This window comes from Xenopus laevis, chromosome 9_10S (genome assembly GCF_017654675.1).
Source record: "Xenopus laevis strain J_2021 chromosome 9_10S, Xenopus_laevis_v10.1, whole genome shotgun sequence".
In the NCBI taxonomy this organism is placed as follows: Eukaryota; Metazoa; Chordata; class Amphibia; order Anura; family Pipidae; genus Xenopus; species Xenopus laevis.
In genome coordinates, this window is record NC_054388.1 from 22,850,496 (window position 1) to 22,867,734 (window position 17,239).

Genomic DNA, 17,239 nt, shown 5'->3' on the forward strand with positions numbered 1-17,239 from the left:
TTCTTCAGAGGGTTCAGCAGATGAAGGTTCCTCTATGAGGAAAATGTCATCAGAATCAGAGGAAGGTGAACTACCTGAAACAGAGGACTTTTTTCCTATTGAGGAAATCCATTTCCATTTCTATCAGCAGTCAGAGATACCACGGGTATGGAAGAAGCAACAGAACCACCCAAAAAGACTAGTAAACTTTTTGCAGGAATCAATAAAAAGAAGCTTTGCTTTCCCTTAGATGCTATATCTGAAAGAATAAAAGCCAGTGGTCAACACTTAATAGGAAACTATCCTTCTCTAAAAGATTTGAATCCCTCTTTCCCTCTGACACAAAGGACTCAAAAAATTGGGATGCTACACCATAGCTAAATCCCCCAGTGGCCCAGACGATAATAAGAACCACACTACCCCTGCAAGATAGCTCAGTGTTAAATGATCCAATGGATAGGAAAGCTTAGGAAGGCATATCTAGCACCTGCAGCCTCATTCAAACCAGCAATTGCAGCAGCCTCAGTTGCCACATACCTAAAAATATAGATCAATCAATTACAAAAGGATTGGAAAAAGGAACTTCGAGAGAATGTCTCCTGGAAGATTTACCAATACTTTCATTAGCCACAGATTTTCTTACAGATGTGGCATTAACCAATATTGGCTTCCTTGCTAAAACTACTGCTTATACTACTTTGGCCCTCTGAGCACTATGGCTGAAGCCTTGGGCAGCAGACATTGCTTCCAAAAATCGTCTTAGATCTACTTGTTTGAGAAGAAATCTAATGAGAGAGTCAGGGGTTTTCCCCAAGATAGAAAACAAAGGAAAACATTTTTTCATACACAAGATCCATCATACAAAACGAGACCACAAGGTAGAGGCATCAGATCCAGTAGGGATAAATTTTCCTCTTACAGGAAAAAACAACAAAGAGGCAGAGGATGTCCGGGCTACAACCAAAAACCTTTTTTCTCCTGATACCAGTCTAGTAGGGGGTAGACTAAAGAACTTTTGTATCAGCTTGGGAAAAGATAATAAACGACAAATGGTGTCCTTCAAACAATCTAGAAGGTTTATAGTCAAACCACAAAACAAGTACAAGTTGACCCAAAGCCCACTCATCAGTCAAAGACAAGCCCTCTCAGAAGCCATTCAAGAATTCAAAAATCAGGGCGTACTCATTCCAGGCCCTCCACTGGAAAACATTTTTAGGGGTATATTCTCCTATGTTCCTTGTTCCCAAACCAGACGGAAAATATCGAACCATTCTAAGTTAAGGTTCATAGAAAAGAAAAAGTTAAAAATGGAAACAATCCGCCTTGTATCACTGTCTGCATTATTGTCTCCAGGAGACTACGTGATCACACTGGACTTAGAAAATGCCTACCTGCATGTTCCAATAAGACCCTGTCATCAATAATATCTAAGAGTAGCCATAAAAGGCCATTCAATGGAACATCTTCAGTTTACAGCGCTCCCCGAGTTTTTACAAAAATCTTCATAGTGGTCGTAGCTTTTTAAGGGAAAGATCAATTGCAATCATTCCGTACTTCAACAATTGTCTACTAAAGACAAGATCCCCTTCCATTTTAAAAGAACATCTTTCTTTTATTCTACAGACCCTACAGTCCCTAAACTGGATTGTAAGCAATCGGCTTTTGCCAAAGCAATTATTAATTCAGCCCTCCCATAACTCACTGCTTTTCATACTCTCGTAAGTGCTGCCTGTAGGGACGTGAGGGAAATAAAGAATTTATACTTAACAAAAATTCATTCTCCCTCAGTCCCAAAGGCAGCATATATATCCCCCCTTATAATAATATCTTGTTATTGCTTGGAAAATTCACTGAAGAGCCTGGGGGTTGCTGGGAGTTTTATAGAGGAGGAGCCACTTCTAATTGGTGCAGGCTAATCCTACCTACAGGTGAGGAGAGCTCCTCTCTCATTAAGTGCTGCTTTTGGGACTGAGGGAAAAGGAATTTTCAGTAAGTATGAATTCTTAATTTTCCATTTACTTCCCTTAATGACTTGCTAGGGAAAATGCCATTTTCCCTAGAATTGTAATACCATTGTAATAAAACTGTTTGTATTTTTGTTGTCAGGGTCCCATTGAGGCTTTAGAAGAAAACACATATTAAATGTACCGTGCCATAAACCCTGGGTGACCTTTGGGTAGAGGATTTCAAGCTGGTGGGTTGGCAGTGGATTGGGCTTCCATTCAAGATGTTATCTTGATCCAGATATGACAGATATCCCTGTTCCAATGAACATTTTTATAAACACTTGTAACCTTTTAGGTGGAAAATCCAGTTAATCATCTTGCCCTTAACTATTGCTGCTATTGGTGTGGTTCGAGTGTTTTCAATTTTTTTTTTTTATATTTAATTTTTTTTTTTTAAATGTTGATTAGTATTTGATTAACCAGATTAGTGTGGATTTTCCAGTCCTCACAGAATTAATTTTATATAACCCTTTAATGATTATCAATTATTATATTTAGCTCACACTATACTCCCTGAACCTCTTGTCCTGACCCCCAAGGAAGCTAGCACCACACAGCTCTGTGTCTCTTTATATTAAAGCCACCCTTAAGGCCAGAATCATTAAAGTGCACACCAACAATTATTTTACACGCAGAAGCATTGCACACAACTGCAGCCTACACTGAAAAATACTACTTTTTCATATCCCTTATTGGCCTGAAGAAAGAAAACTTCAGTTTTCCAAATGCATACTATGTAGCAACATGAGCAACACTTGCTTCATTCCAGTAAACCATAGAAACCAAGCAGAAGTTAGATTTAACTTGTGTACTGGTGCAACTGGAATAAATTACTGTTGGATGCTGGACTGTGCAACATTTGTCCTTAATGTTGCAAAATATCTCCATAGTGCAGAGCTTATAACTGGCATTGCATTCTATGTATTATCATGCTATTATCCTGCTTATTGGCTTTGTGTCAAAGGGACAAATATTCCCTGTGGACACCACCTACTCCTTTACAAAAGGCACACAATAGCTACAGCAACACTTACAAATTATGTTCCTTCTATTCAAATGAAGCTTTAAAGGGAATAAAAGAACAGAACATTTTACTTGTAACCTTCCATTACTCTCCATCCCCAGTGTAACAGTTTCGCTACAAGTAAAGCTGACCACATGGCAAGTATTTTTTTGCTCTCTTTCCATTGTTTAGTGGTTGTCGAACCTTTTCTATTCAAGACCCACTTCGAGGTCCATCCAGTGGCGTAAGACAGGAAGTGGGCGGGAGGATGGGGATCGGAGTACGCCAGGCCCCATGCAAAAAAATCTTCAGAGGGGCCTAGTGCACTCCAATCCCCATCCTCTCGCCCATTTCCTTCCTCCACCGACTTTCCGCCCTGTGCTGACTGGCTCTGCTTCCTTGCTGCAGGTAAGAGAGGGGTTATTGCTGGCTGAGGAAACCACTTATCTTGTTTACTGTCAGCAGTGAGGCAAAAAGGTCTGTTAAATGGGGGGGGGGTACTGCTTCTAATTACTAAGCCACAATCCTATATGGGCTACCCATGGTTGTAGCTGCAGAGCAGTTACTGCAGTGCTCTCCCTGAAATGCAGTTTTATTTAATTTTATTAGGCTAACAAGCCACCATGTTTAATTTTTAATGTAAGGCTTCCTAATTAATGTCCTATATTTCTGTTTCCCTGCGGGGGAAGTATTGTTCTAGCCCAAGGTTATCAGGCACTTGTGTTTAAAGAGGCAGGATGTGTAACTGGGTCAAGATGTAAACACAGGATTTATGCCAAGTGTGCTTAGTTACTCACAATGGGTCTTCTATGTCTTACTGAATTCTAATGTCTTCTGCTTGAACTGTGGAATACAATTACTGTGCAGTTCTTTAGCTTTGCTATCATGAAGTCCTAACTTATTCTTTACAATCAACTTTATGTTGAACATCTAGCTTTATCCAGAACTTTATTTATTATCAATTAAAAATAAAATGACAGCAGGTAGCATTTACTGAACTATAAGTAGACCTCTGAAAAAGTCACTCCTGGTTTACTTGATTATTTTTATTTTGTGCCACCATTGTAGTATTTCACTCCGTTACGGACAGCACATTGGTTCTTGGGCGTGCTCTGCATATAATTCAGTGTATGCCAGTATAGCAGAATTTCATTTCAACCGTTTCAGTGGTATGATGGATTATTCCCTTTTCTCTATAAAATTGTTACAGCAAGTACAGTTAATATTGGCTACAGCCAGATAATATATAATATAATAGATAATATAGCCAGATATTGTCCTCTAACGAAAGTAGCAGAAAGTCACTTTAATGTTTAATGTTTGCATTACAGTTTTGGGTTTTTAGAGTGTTTTGGAGTCCAAGGAAGGGAAATGAAATCAATAAAACAAAACAAAATTGGTAATTTTGGGGTTTTGTTCACAGGTAATAAGTACCTTCTCTAGATATGAATATATAAAGTGTCCAAATAAAAAATAAATCTGTAGTGTTACTTCCCCCTCACGCATTCCTTGCAATCACAAAGATTTTTATATATTTTTTTTATAGAATGATAAGAATATGTGTTCTATAAAGAATCATGCAGGACAATATAACGGTTAATAGATAATAGTACGGAAAATTTCAAGAAAGGTCTGGATTAGTAATGGTTGAATCTGACCAGTTTCACATCCCCCGAAAATTTTTCGAAACTGCGAAAAATGAGGCAAATGCATTGAAGTCCATGGGTAACATTGGTTTTCGAGGTGCGACCATTTCCCCCCCCCCATTGGAGTCTATGGACATGTTCTCTATATTATGTTCTTGGGAGATCAGTACCTACTGCTTCTTTGTATGTCTAGTGAGTACCTCACTGTCTCTGCATGTAATGTACTTTAGGTGCCAGAATCCTTTTCCCCCATAATGTGCTTGTAGTGCAGCATTCACAGCTCTCAGTTAAAATTGTACATGTGGTGTTAATACCCCCTTCCTGCAGTGCGAGACGTTGAGCAAATTTTGCCCCCAAATGCTATGGTTTGATTTTCCTGAAAATTTAGTGAAACCACACAGGAAAGTGGGTGGAGTCCAAAGAGAATGGGCAAAAGGGGGCCTGGCCAAAATTTCTCAGAATCTCCCTCTCTACATAATACTAAAATTAAATTTAAAGGTGAACAACCAACCCCATCATTGTTAGTCTAGTTTTAAGTTCCCCTTTAACTTGATTTGTAGATGTACTACTGCTGTGTATAAGCAGTTATTAAAATTATATTTGTACTTACCTTTATCCATATATCTAAGATCCCAGTTTGCACAGATTTTTTTAATCCCTATAAAGCCTTTAATCTAGTTTCATGTGCCTAGACAGTAAGATAAAAGAGATTACTGAAGTTTCCCCAGTGGATGACAGATTTGATTAGAGTTGATGACTCGAAATAAAAAATCCACTAATGATCTGTTAATGAATAAGTTGTTTTCAGCTAATTATCTGTATCATTAGTCTTTCAGGCAGGCGCAAACTTGATCATTCTGTAAAATCCATAGTCAATCTAATTGCAATCCATGGCTCATAAAAAATCCGTATTAATGGAAAGGTCATTGGTGACTACGAAATGCAAGGACCACACTTTTCCCTGTTGCTTGTGTGACAGTGTTTTGCATGTTGGTGCTCTGCTGTTTACATAAATGGATGATGCGTGATTTGATCTGTCAGTCTGAGATGTTGATAATTGCTATGTGTAGGAGAATGGCAAGCAATGCTAGGATTTGTTTTGTCATATGGGAGTTTGGTAAATCCAAAAATTATGGATTTGGTGCATTGCTAGTGAGGCTGCTATTGCCCATTTGGACTATACAGACCCACAACTTTAGGAAATGTACTGCTTATGCTGAACTTGTTTCCATATGACTGAATTATTTGTCCATCTAGTGCTAAATAATTTAGCACATAAAATGTACAATAGCTAGGCAGGGAATGTGATAGAAGTCCCTCTTCTGCTGTGTAATTATAACCCTGTATGTTGTGTAAAAACTGAAGCACCCGATGTCAGAATCAGGATTTTCAAGTTCTGACACCCAGCACCTATGCAACAACATTATCATTCATACCTGAGGAATCCCAGACTGGACTGACACATAGCATTGCAAGGTACTTTCATGCTAGCTATCAATCAATCATCTTGTGTAACCACATAACGGCTAATTAAATAGGTATTCTGGGAGAGGCAGCTCACAGTAAAGTACATACTGTTTGTTTGGTACATTCTGTATAACAGACAACAGTGCAATTTAACATATATATATCTATTTGCCCCCTTCCTGATTTCTTATTCTTTTGCATGTTTGTCACACTTAAATGTTTCTGCTCATCAAAAACCGTTAACTATTAGTCAAAGATAACATAATTGAACACAAAATGCAGTTTTTAAATGAAGGTTTACGTTATTAAGGGAGAAAAAAAACTCCAAATCTACATGGGCCTGTGTGAAAAAGTGATTGCCCTCCTTTTTAAAAAATAACTGTGGTTTATCACACCTGAGTTCAATTTCTGTACTCACCCCCAGGCCTGATTACTGCCACACCTGTTTCAATCAAGAAATCACTTAAATAGGAGCTACCTGACACAGAGAAGTGGACCAAAAGCACCTCAAAAGCTAGACATCATGCCCAGATCCAAAGAAATTCAGGAACAAATGAGAACAAAAGTAATTGAGCTCTATCAGTCTGGTAAAGGTTATAAAGCCATTTCTAAAGCTTTGGAACTCCAGCGAACCACAGTGAGAGCCATTATCCACAAATGGCAAAAACATGGAACAGTGGTGAACCTTCCCAGGAGTGGCTGGCCGACCAAAATTACCCCAAGAGCGCAGAGACAACTCATCTGAGAGGCCACAAAAAAGACCCCAGGACAACATCTAAAGAACTGTAGGCCTCACTTGCCTCAATTAAGGTCAGTGTTCACGACTCCACCATAAGAAAGAGACTGGGCAAAAACGGCCTGCATGGCAGATTTCCAAGGTGCAAACCACTTTTATGCAAAAAGAACATTAAGGCTCGTCTCAATTTTGCTAAAAAAACATCTCAATGATTGCCAAGACTTTTGGGAAAATACCTTGTGGACCGACGAGTGAAAGTTGAACTTTTTGGAAGGTGCGCGTCCCGTTACATCTGGCGTAAAAGTAACACAGCATTTCAGAAAAAGAACATCATACCAACAGTAAAATATGGTGGTGGTAGTGTGATGGTCTGGGGTTGTTTTGCTGCTTCAGGACCTGGAAGACTTGCTGTGATAGATGGAACCATGTCTACCAAAAAATCATGAAGGAGAATGTCCGGCCATCTGTTCGTCAACTCAAGCTGAAGCGATCTTGGGTGCTGCAGCAGGACAATGACCCAAAACACACCAGCAAATCCACCTCTGAATGGCTGAAGAAAAACAAAATGAAGACTTTGGAGTGGCCTAGTCAAAGTCCTGACCTGAATCCTATTGAGATGTTGTGGCATGACCTTAAAAAGGCGGCTCATGCTAGAAAACCCTCAAATAAAGCTGAATTACAACAATTCTGCAAAGATGAGTGGGTCAAAATTCCTCCAGAGCGCTGTAAAAGACTCGTTGCAAGTTATCGCAAACGCTTGATTGCAGTTATTGCTGCTAAGGGTGGCCCAACCAGTTATTAGGTTCAGGGGGCAATTACTTTTTCACACAGGTTTGGATTTCTTTTCTCCCTAAATAATAAAAACCCTCATTTAAAAACTGCATTTTGTGTTTACTTGTGTTATCTTTGACTAATAGTTAAATGTGTTTGATGATCAGAAACATTTTGTGTGACAAACATGCAAAAGAATAAGAAATCAGGAAGGGGGCAAATAGTTTTTCACACAACTCTATATATGTGTGTATATATATGTGTGTGTGTGTGTGTGTGTGTGTATATATATATATATATATATATATATATATATATATATATATATATATATATATATATATATATATATATAAATCCCATACAACTGGTGCACTCTAAACTGTCCTCAAATGCCTGGGTGCCGGTCAACACATTAGTATAGCAGAAAACAAACAAACGGCACTCCAAGGACTTTGTGTCTCAAAAGCCAGGTGAAAGTTTATTTTTGCTCAACGTTTCGGCACTCCAACTGAGGCCACCTCCTGAAGACGGCCTCAGTTGGAGCTCCGAAATGTTGAGCAAGAAGAAACTTTCACTTGGCTTTTGAGACACGAAGTCCTTGGAGTGCGGTTTGTTTGTTTTTCTGATATATATATATATATTATATACATGAAGAGATTCAAGAACTGTAAATGGGAACATAATAATTGGGTAAAACTAGTTACACGTGGCAGGCATTATTTATTCACACTCAAATTCCTGTTTGTATTGCAATGCCAAATTGTATGCATGGATCGGCAGCCTGTGGCTTTCAGCCTGTTCAAGTACAATTTCCAACCCCTTTGCTAGCTATCCTAGAACAGGGTGGCTGTTAGGAGGTAGTGAGCTGATATGGCTGAAGTGATCTGTGGTCAGTGGTTAGTGATGGTGCCATTTTCATGCCATACTTTAGGGTTCTGAAACAATATTGTTACATTGAAAAAAAACACCAAGACAAATTAAACTTTAAAATCGCAAAGCCTTTACTAAGGCTGGCACCAGTCGCATGGGCATTTCCATCTGCACCCAGTTGCGCACTCCATCTGTCCCAATGGAGAGTCGAAGCTGAGAATCTCAGGCTGCCCTGGGACAGAGGAAAGGAAACATAAGAGGGTCGGTGAACGCAACAAGTGTCATTGTTGGAGCGGCCACAAGAATCAACAAACGTTCCCTACAAGCTGCTCCCAGAGGGCTCCCCACTGCTTCTGGCTTCTGCCCCAATAGCGAGCCAAAGGTGCCAGCACCCCTGCCTGCTCCTCATCCATCATTGCACTAGAGAGCGGGGGACCCGGACCCCATGTGAATGTACAGCATGCTGATGGAGACGGACACTCCCCAGGGGTGCAGCCCCCTAGTAATACAAGGGCAATAAAGCCAGCCAGGACCAGGTCAAGCGCACCATGAAGTCCAGAGGCCCTGCACATGAAGGAACAGGATTATAAGGACGGAAATTGGATTCCAGGAATGAAGCCATTACACTAGCGACAGAAGGCAGCTGACACGGGAGAACGTACAGCCTGTGGGGGGGGAGCCGAGGACGAACAAACAGGTGCAGCTTCCTCATCTGCCGGCAATACTGAATATGGGAATAAATGTTGCCTTTTCTGAAGAGGAGCGGAAGCAGCGTTTTTGAAAGTTATTTCTTAATAAAGGCATTGCGATTTCAAAGTTTAATTTATCTTGGTTTTTTTTTTTTTTTCGATGTATACAAATTTTTTTTTTATTATAAAAATTTGATGTTACTGGTCCTTTAAAGGTGAACTACACCTTTAACAAGCAGCAATTTGTAGAAAAACATATTAAATAAAAAACAAAGATTGTTCGTCATCCTGGCAGCGAGCTGATGAAAAAGAGTAATTGGATCACTTAATTTACGGATTAACTTGTTCAAATGCAGCATTGATAGTTTGATTCTTAAAGGCTTCTACTTTATATAGGAATAGAAATACTAGTAAGCTCTTGGTTATCTCCAAATGGCAGAATAAACCTTGACAGAGGCAATATATTGGTTTAAATGTAGTCTATATTCTTTTCATAGTAAATGGAATCCAAGTTCCATTGCCAATCCAAGATCCAGATTTTAACAAATTTCAACGTTTTCCTAGTAGTTGTACATAGTAAAATCTGCCCTACATTAATAGGCCACAGAGGTCTTCATCTGGAGTAAGAATCAGGGTTGTCAAAGTACCTACTGGCTGTGAACAGGTAGTACTTTCAACATCCCAGAACAGAGGATTGGTGGAGCTGTCAAATGTCACAGGCTGGATATTCCTGATCTATATAATAAACATATTAACTATGTCATTATAGCGTGTTGTTAATATCGAGGACATTTTTTTGGCCAAGGATGTCCCCCTGAATCTGGTAGTCCAGGGCAAATGCCTGCCAAAAACTGGAGGCACTGACCTGAATCATATTTAACCCTGCTGTGGCTGAAATGACTAGATGAGCCGAACCTGACAAACAACAGACACATTTTAAATTGTAAGCTTGGTTGTAAGGGCGGGTTTAAGAGATACTTAGGTACTTTTTTTTACACTGTGCAGTATCTCTAGCTGACATAGGCCAGGCCTGTTTTATGGCCACTTTGAAGGCTAATAGTTTCTATTAATCAGATGCGCAGCACTGTTGTTTTATTTCAGAAAGCTTTAAAAGTAAACTCATCAGACTAAATTAGGAGAGAGTAATTTAGTGGCTTTTTTGCTCCAAATTAAATATCTAGCAGAGTTGTTAGCTCATGGGTTCCTGGGAGAATGCAACCAGAGAACAGATATCTAATTAATTTTGCGTTCCCAATATTTTTTTTCATTTTTTCCACCGAGGGAATCAAGAGGAAAATTTCAGCTCTCATTTTCTGAGGAGTTTGTCTTTTGGGTAGGGCCCTCTTTAACTTTTAACATGTGTTGTACAGTACTGCAGAATATGCTGGAGCTTTATAAATATATGATAAATAAAATTAATAATAAGTATATTAAAACGCTAAAATAATTATTTTATTACAAGCTGGTTTAAAGGTTAAGTGGCACCAGAAAAATAAAATTCCCTAAATGCATTTACAAACCCAAACATTCATAAATTTGTTCATTTATAAATTCATTTTAATAAAAATTTTCCCCAATTCTAGAAAGCTTGATTTTTAAATTTAAAAATAACTGCATTGTTATTGTGTATATTACATGCTTACCAACTTATTGAACTTACTGAACTTTTTGCTCTCCAGTTTCGAAATTTCAGCAGCTATCTTGAGTTTCAATTTACTCTAGCAACCAGGCAGTGGTTTGAATAACAGACTGAATAGGAGATGGCCTCAATAGAAAGATAAGTTACAAAAACAATAAAATCATATCCACACTAGCGGCATATGTGAAACCCCCATTTGAAAGCAAGATAGAAGCTGAAGAGGAAGGATAATTTAATTTAAAAACTTTAAAAAAAAGTTGACTTAAAAATAGAGATGCACCGAATCCGCTATTTTGGACACTTTTTGCTTCCTTGTTTTGTGACAAAACGTCACGTCTTTTCCCTCCCTGCCCCTAATTTGCATATGCAAGTTTGGATTCGGTTCGGCCGGGGTAGGGATTTTTTTTTTGGAAAATGGTTGAATTCTCCTTTAAATGTTGGAGAACAAGCCGATCTTTCAATACTTACTTCTATTGCTCCTGTTGTCTGGATCTATTCATGTCACACCCACTTTGTGCTTCATTATCCATTCTTGCTTGCAAGAACTTACAAGTCAAAACGGATTGGCACATGAGTTTATAAAGAGCTCAGTAAATATGCTTGGCGAGCTACCTAATATCACAAGTCCTACCCAAGTGGTTGTATGTATGTATTTGTTTGTTAGGGTTGCCACCTTTGCTGGCAGCAAAAGCAAGACAAAGGGGTGGGAAAATTATGCTGGTGACAGAACCATGATGTCAGGAGGCAGTTTGGTGACATTTGGGGGTGGGGCTATGACCATGCATCTGGGATTGGATGGAAATTTTTGTCCAGATTTTGCAAACCTAAAAACCAGGCAAGAGGCTTTAACTCAAAACTCCCTTAAAAAACTGTGCTAACATCTCTTTCATACCCACGCTTCACCCACTCATCTGACATCTCCAAAGAAGGTGGGGTGGGCGCGAGTATATAAATGAATGTGGCAGCCAGAGTTGAGCCAGGGAATGCACAGTGGAGAGGACTGGTGTTAACTGTGTCGGACTGGAAGGTCGGAGGCCCACTCGTGCTTCCAACACTGGCCCCCACCCCTCCCTCAGCCCTCCTACAGCTCTCCTCCTCTGTCAGTGGGAGATCAGGGGGCAGTATGGCATTTTACCCGGGTTGCGGGTCTGGGTCGGTGGGGCCCACTAGGATGTCCCGCCGGCCCAGTCCGACCCTAGGTGTTGGAGTTCTGTGTAACAAGTAGGGAGTAGTGATATGGAGGTTGACCCAAGGCCCACGGTGACCTGTGGGTTGAACAGTGGTTGGGTGGCTTTGGGTTGAAATTTGCAGGTTAAGGTTGGGTGAAGGTCAGACTAGGGAAGTACACTACTCCTCTGCTCCAGAAAATAGACTTACATAGAGAGCAGAGTTTTTTTTCCTGACCAGCACATTCCAAGTAGGGAGGGTACTGGGCTCACAACCTGCCCGCAACAAAACTGTTTGGCCAACTTTGGGTCCCGCGGGCCAGTTCTGCACATCCCTATTGTGATAATGCTCCAAGAGTTGGGAATGGATAATTTGGAATTCCAGAGAAACCGGGAGCAAGATAAAAGGCTTAAAAGAGGAGTTGGCATTGGTTGTGGGTGGGGTGAAAAGATGATGGCTCTGAGAGGGGAGCGACTTGTCTGTCTGAGAGAACGTGGAAGAATATTAGCAGGTATTTAAAGAGGCTTTCAAAGGAAACTCATTGCCCGTTGTTAGTTCTAACTTGATTAGTTCCTGGGTACTTATTCTTTATGAATTCTATTGTGTATTCTGGTTTTGACCCATGCCTGCCTGACTATCCTGTGATAGTCCTGGCGGCTCCTCGGGAGGCCAAAGGTGGCTGCTACAGGTGGAAGCAGAGCCGTGACCAGGGAGCTTAGCACCTGTTCTGGATTTAGGGAGCCGATCGTGACACGATAAGTTCTAAAATCTTAACAATTTTCTGGACACTTATTCCATTTACTAGTATTCTTACACCTGGCAAATGTGCATTACTCAGAAAAGATGATCATTTATTAAAATGAAATCGGTACTATACATTGATTAGTGCAAAACAACTTCAATCCTTATAGAATTATTTAAGCTTTTTTGGGGCGGCTTCAGACATGTTATTGCTGACATGCACCTGCTACTTAGAAACGAGCAGAGATGGACATGTAGTTCACAGTTCTGATCATTACCTATGTTAGATGTTGGCTAAGGCTGAGCCAATGATGTTACAATGCATTCATACACTGATTTTATGTTTTTTTCCATTGCTTCCTCTTTGAACAGTATATTGAAGCAATCAGCAGCAAACAGGGTGAGCTGGAAAGCCATATCTCCGATGGGTTCAAAACAGCACTTACTGAAGAGAGGAGGAGGTACTGCTTCCTTGTTGAGAAACAGTGTGCAGTGGCAAAGAACTCAGCCACCTACTACAACAAGGTAGGGGAACAGATATACCCTTAATTTATCATTGACGTTCGGCTTCCTCTCTGCGATTCTAATAAACCGTTCCGATCCCTTGTGTTAGCAGCCTACACTTGTGTAAAGTCGGCATACAATTCTGGTCTCCGGTAACACGACTGTGTTGTTGGGATTTATATTATTTTTTAATTGGTTTACAGTTAGTGTGAGCTATTTCCAATAAAACAAAATTAACTGAAGGGTATATTGATGTATGTGAAGCCAAATATTTTGAGTCAGCAGCCTTTGTAGACCAAGTTGTTTTCTCTTAAATGTTCTATTCTCAGTTTCTGCTGACAGTACCTTTTATGCAGGGGGTTGTTAACCCTTTATTCACTGCTCAAGCAGAACTATAGCTTGTATGATCCTTCTACTTCACCTGAGTTGCACTTCTGCCCTTCTGGAGTACTAATGTTTGCCAGAATGAGGCATGCTGTGAGAAATGGTATATCTGGCCTCTGATGGTGTTGGTGGGTAACCATTTAACACTGAGATATAACATATGACTGATATTTTTTCCATCGCTGGTTGCTTAGCTCAATATTTTTTCAGAGCTCTGCGACTTCCAGTGTTCACAACCCACCTATTCGTCAGGAAAGGAGGAGGTGGGAGGGGGAGCAATTCAAAATGAAAGCCTTGTTCCCAACTCCCACACACACATTTTATGCTGCCCACATGCTTCTTACTCAGCGAGATGCAGTGCCACTTGGCTGCAAAGCAGGAGGGGAAGAGAAAAGCCCCTCACTGCTGCCAGATTTGTCTCCTGGAGTTCTCTTCTGCCATCTAGTGGTAAATTGGCTGATGTAAACATGGAGACATTGGAGAGTACAGAACAAATATCAAAGATTGGGCATTGATCATTGCTTACTGTGAATAAATACTGGCAAAGGAGGCTTCAGTGCTTGAGCAGTGTTCATACTTGTTTTCCTTTAACCAGTTATTTGTAATCTTTTTTTATTTTATTTTAAGGGGATTGAACTGTAATTAATCCGACTTGTAACTGTGTGATCCCTTCTTCTCGGATTATAGGGTAAAGACCTTCTCGCTCAGAAGATACCATCTTGGCATCAGGCCTGTGCCGACCCAAGCAAAATCCCAGACCGAGCCTTGCAGTTCATGCAGCAGATGGCTACTAACACCAATGGCACCATTTTACCTGGTACCCTCTCTGGACCACTCACATCTTCAAAGTCTAGTCTGTCTATATCAGATCCTATACCTGGTGCCAAGCCTCTGCCTGTTCCTCCAGAGCTAGCGCCATTTGTAGGAGTAAGTGAGCATTTAGTATTTTTAAACAGGTTATCTGACAGAGAAACATGCATTGTGGTTACATTCTGATGTATCTTCTCACAGAGGATGTCTGCCCAGGAAGGAGCTCCTATTATGAATGGAATCTCGGGTCCTCACAGCAACAGTTATGACCACTGGGGGGAAATGAAGCCTGTCCTGCCTAAAGCTTCACCCTCCCAACCACACAAGCAGATCAGTGATTCCTATTCGAATACCCTTCCCGCCCGCAAGAGTGTTCCTCCCAAAAACAGCTATACAGTTGGTGAGCACTTGACATAATCTGCATTGCTGTAACTACATAAGGGGTTTCTTTATGGAAACAGATATGCACAAAATAATTCATATCCATCATATGCTATACTGGCTAGCCAATAAAGCTACTTTCCTGTCATCTTTCTTCCAGTCTCTGTTAAAGGGGTAATACACCTTTTAGTATATTATAAAATTACAAATTCTTAGCAATTTTATAATTGTTGTTAAATTTTTTTAAATTGTCTTTGAATTATTTTCCTTCTGACTCTTTCCTGCTTTCAAATGGGGGTCATTGACCTATTGCTAATTTGTTAAATTTATTATAATATTCAGGCTTTCTCCTATTCATATTCCAGACCCCCATTCACACCACTGGCTGTTACCAAAAACCTAAATAATTAAACAACCATAAATGGAAAAAAATGGAAACCAATTGCAAATGTTCTCACAATTCCACTACATAATATTAAAAGTTAATGTAGAGGTGAACAATTAGGCCTAAATGGTAATAGGTAAATTAGGCCTATTGGATCATTGATAAACTGCAATTGAAGTTGCAGTCACACAACTATAGGAGCAGTAGTTGCATGAATTTACAATGACTATATGCAAACATTGTCAGTTCATCAGATACATATCCCTTTTGTGGCTGTGGGCAAATACTATATTTTCAGTTAAAACAATTACAAATTCCAAAACTGTACACTGAACTTGTGCTTGTTAATGAGATTAATGTCTTAATTCAGTATATTAATTTGTTGATTAAATTCTGTATTCTTGTGTCTCATTGTTTATTTAAAATTGATTTTACTTTCTGGTTTCATATAACCAACAGCTGAGAATAAGACTTTGCCACGTTCCAGCTCCATGGCAGCTGGTCTTGAAAGGAATGGAAGGACACGGGTTCAGGCAATCTTTTCTCACACTGCTGGTGACAACACCACCTTGTTGAGCTTCAAAGATGGCGACTACATCACCTTACTTGTTCCTGAAGCTAGAGATGGGTGGCACTATGGAGAATGTGAGAAGTCCAAACTGTAAGAAATGCCTCATGCCAGTCTTTCTGAACTATATCTGTAAGGTCATTGCTTATTTTGGTGGCATAAACTCTGTATAAAACTGTACTTGTATGCTAAACAAAAAACCTGGCAAAATCCAGCATGGTCTAAATGTGGTCACCACTACCTACCACGTTATGGATGGTATTTAGATTTATGTAGCCTCAAGTAAAGGCAAGCTGCTAATTCCCTTGCCGCATCTGAATATATTAAATGCAATAGTGCCTTACTTACAGTCCTAGGAACAAAAGTTACAGGTACCGGCACACAGGGCGAATTCAAGCACATTTTCAGCACAACGTTTCGGGGGCAGTTCCCTCTTCGTCAGTTGATGACGTGCACACCCGAGCCCTATGGAGCATTTCCATAGGGCTTGGGTGTGCATGTGACTATTTGCTTACTTACAGTCCTAGCCATCATTCTCTGCAACCCGTGCCTTAGTACTGTTCAGCATTTTGATGGGTTATGTCCATAAACACTATGCTGGGATTTTGGTAGCCCTGTTTGTAAAATATTTAAGCAGGCTTCACTTTAGCATAAGGAGAGAGAATATAATTCTGTGTATTTCCCTGTGAACCCCCCTGACTTGGATGGATTCTGTTCTCAAGCTAGCCTTAACCACTAGTACCCTGGCATTGAGGGCAAAGCTACCAACTTGGCTGTAAGAACAGTTCTTTGTTTTTCTGTGCTATGTTATTTTGTGCTGTGGAGCGATATCTTTTTTGGGGGTTCTGACTCTTTGTGAGTTCATAATCCATGAAGCTTGTGTCAAATAAATATTTGTCTTTTATATCAAGTGATCTCTAGCAGCTGCCTCATTTAGCAAATGCTGGAAGTTAATAATAATAATAATAATAATATAACCTGCATTTGCCTGAATTTGGAAATCTTTTCTGAACCTGCCTTATTTTAGATTCCATAGAATCAGTCAATGTGCTTCAGCAGGAACAGCTGGTCTGTTGTGCTGTTGTGCTGGTGGGGGGGGGGGTCACATCTACAGAAAGTCAACATCAAATGAATTCCATGGCCACAAACATTTAGCCATCAAATAACAACTGAAGGTATTTTTATGGCTCAAAATTTGTAACCACAGAATATGTTGATGACCTGCAGATGTATAAAAGAGAGCCCAAAGTTGCTTTTTATTTTAAAGAGTAACTGTCAGTAAAATATTATTACTGGGAAACAATAAACTAGGTTGACAACTGTCTTTTGACTGTTAGAAATCACCCATGTACAAAGCCCATAATAGTATAAATAATTTGTTACAGCCACTCATTTATTACAATAATTTGTACTGATTGACACAGCAAGTAGACAGTGCTGTCATGCAGCTTTTTTTAGGTCATGCACTGTTATAGGACATTTGAGGGGGA

At 39.9% G+C, this 17,239-nt stretch overlaps 1 protein-coding gene across 2 annotated transcripts in view; it reads left to right on the plus strand.

The window, feature by feature from the left end:
• The window catches only part of baiap2.S (BAI1-associated protein 2 S homeolog), a 155,433-nt gene that overhangs the window by 112,879 nt on the left and 25,315 nt on the right, over positions 1 to 17,239 (plus strand). For both annotated transcript variants that reach the window (XM_018238327.2, XM_018238328.2), the window contains exons 7-10: positions 13,090 to 13,242; positions 14,293 to 14,532; positions 14,617 to 14,815; positions 15,641 to 15,842. In XM_018238327.2, the coding sequence (XP_018093816.2) occupies positions 13,090 to 13,242; positions 14,293 to 14,532; positions 14,617 to 14,815; positions 15,641 to 15,842 (794 nt within the window). The remainder of the gene's footprint in view (positions 1 to 13,089; positions 13,243 to 14,292; positions 14,533 to 14,616; positions 14,816 to 15,640; positions 15,843 to 17,239) is intronic.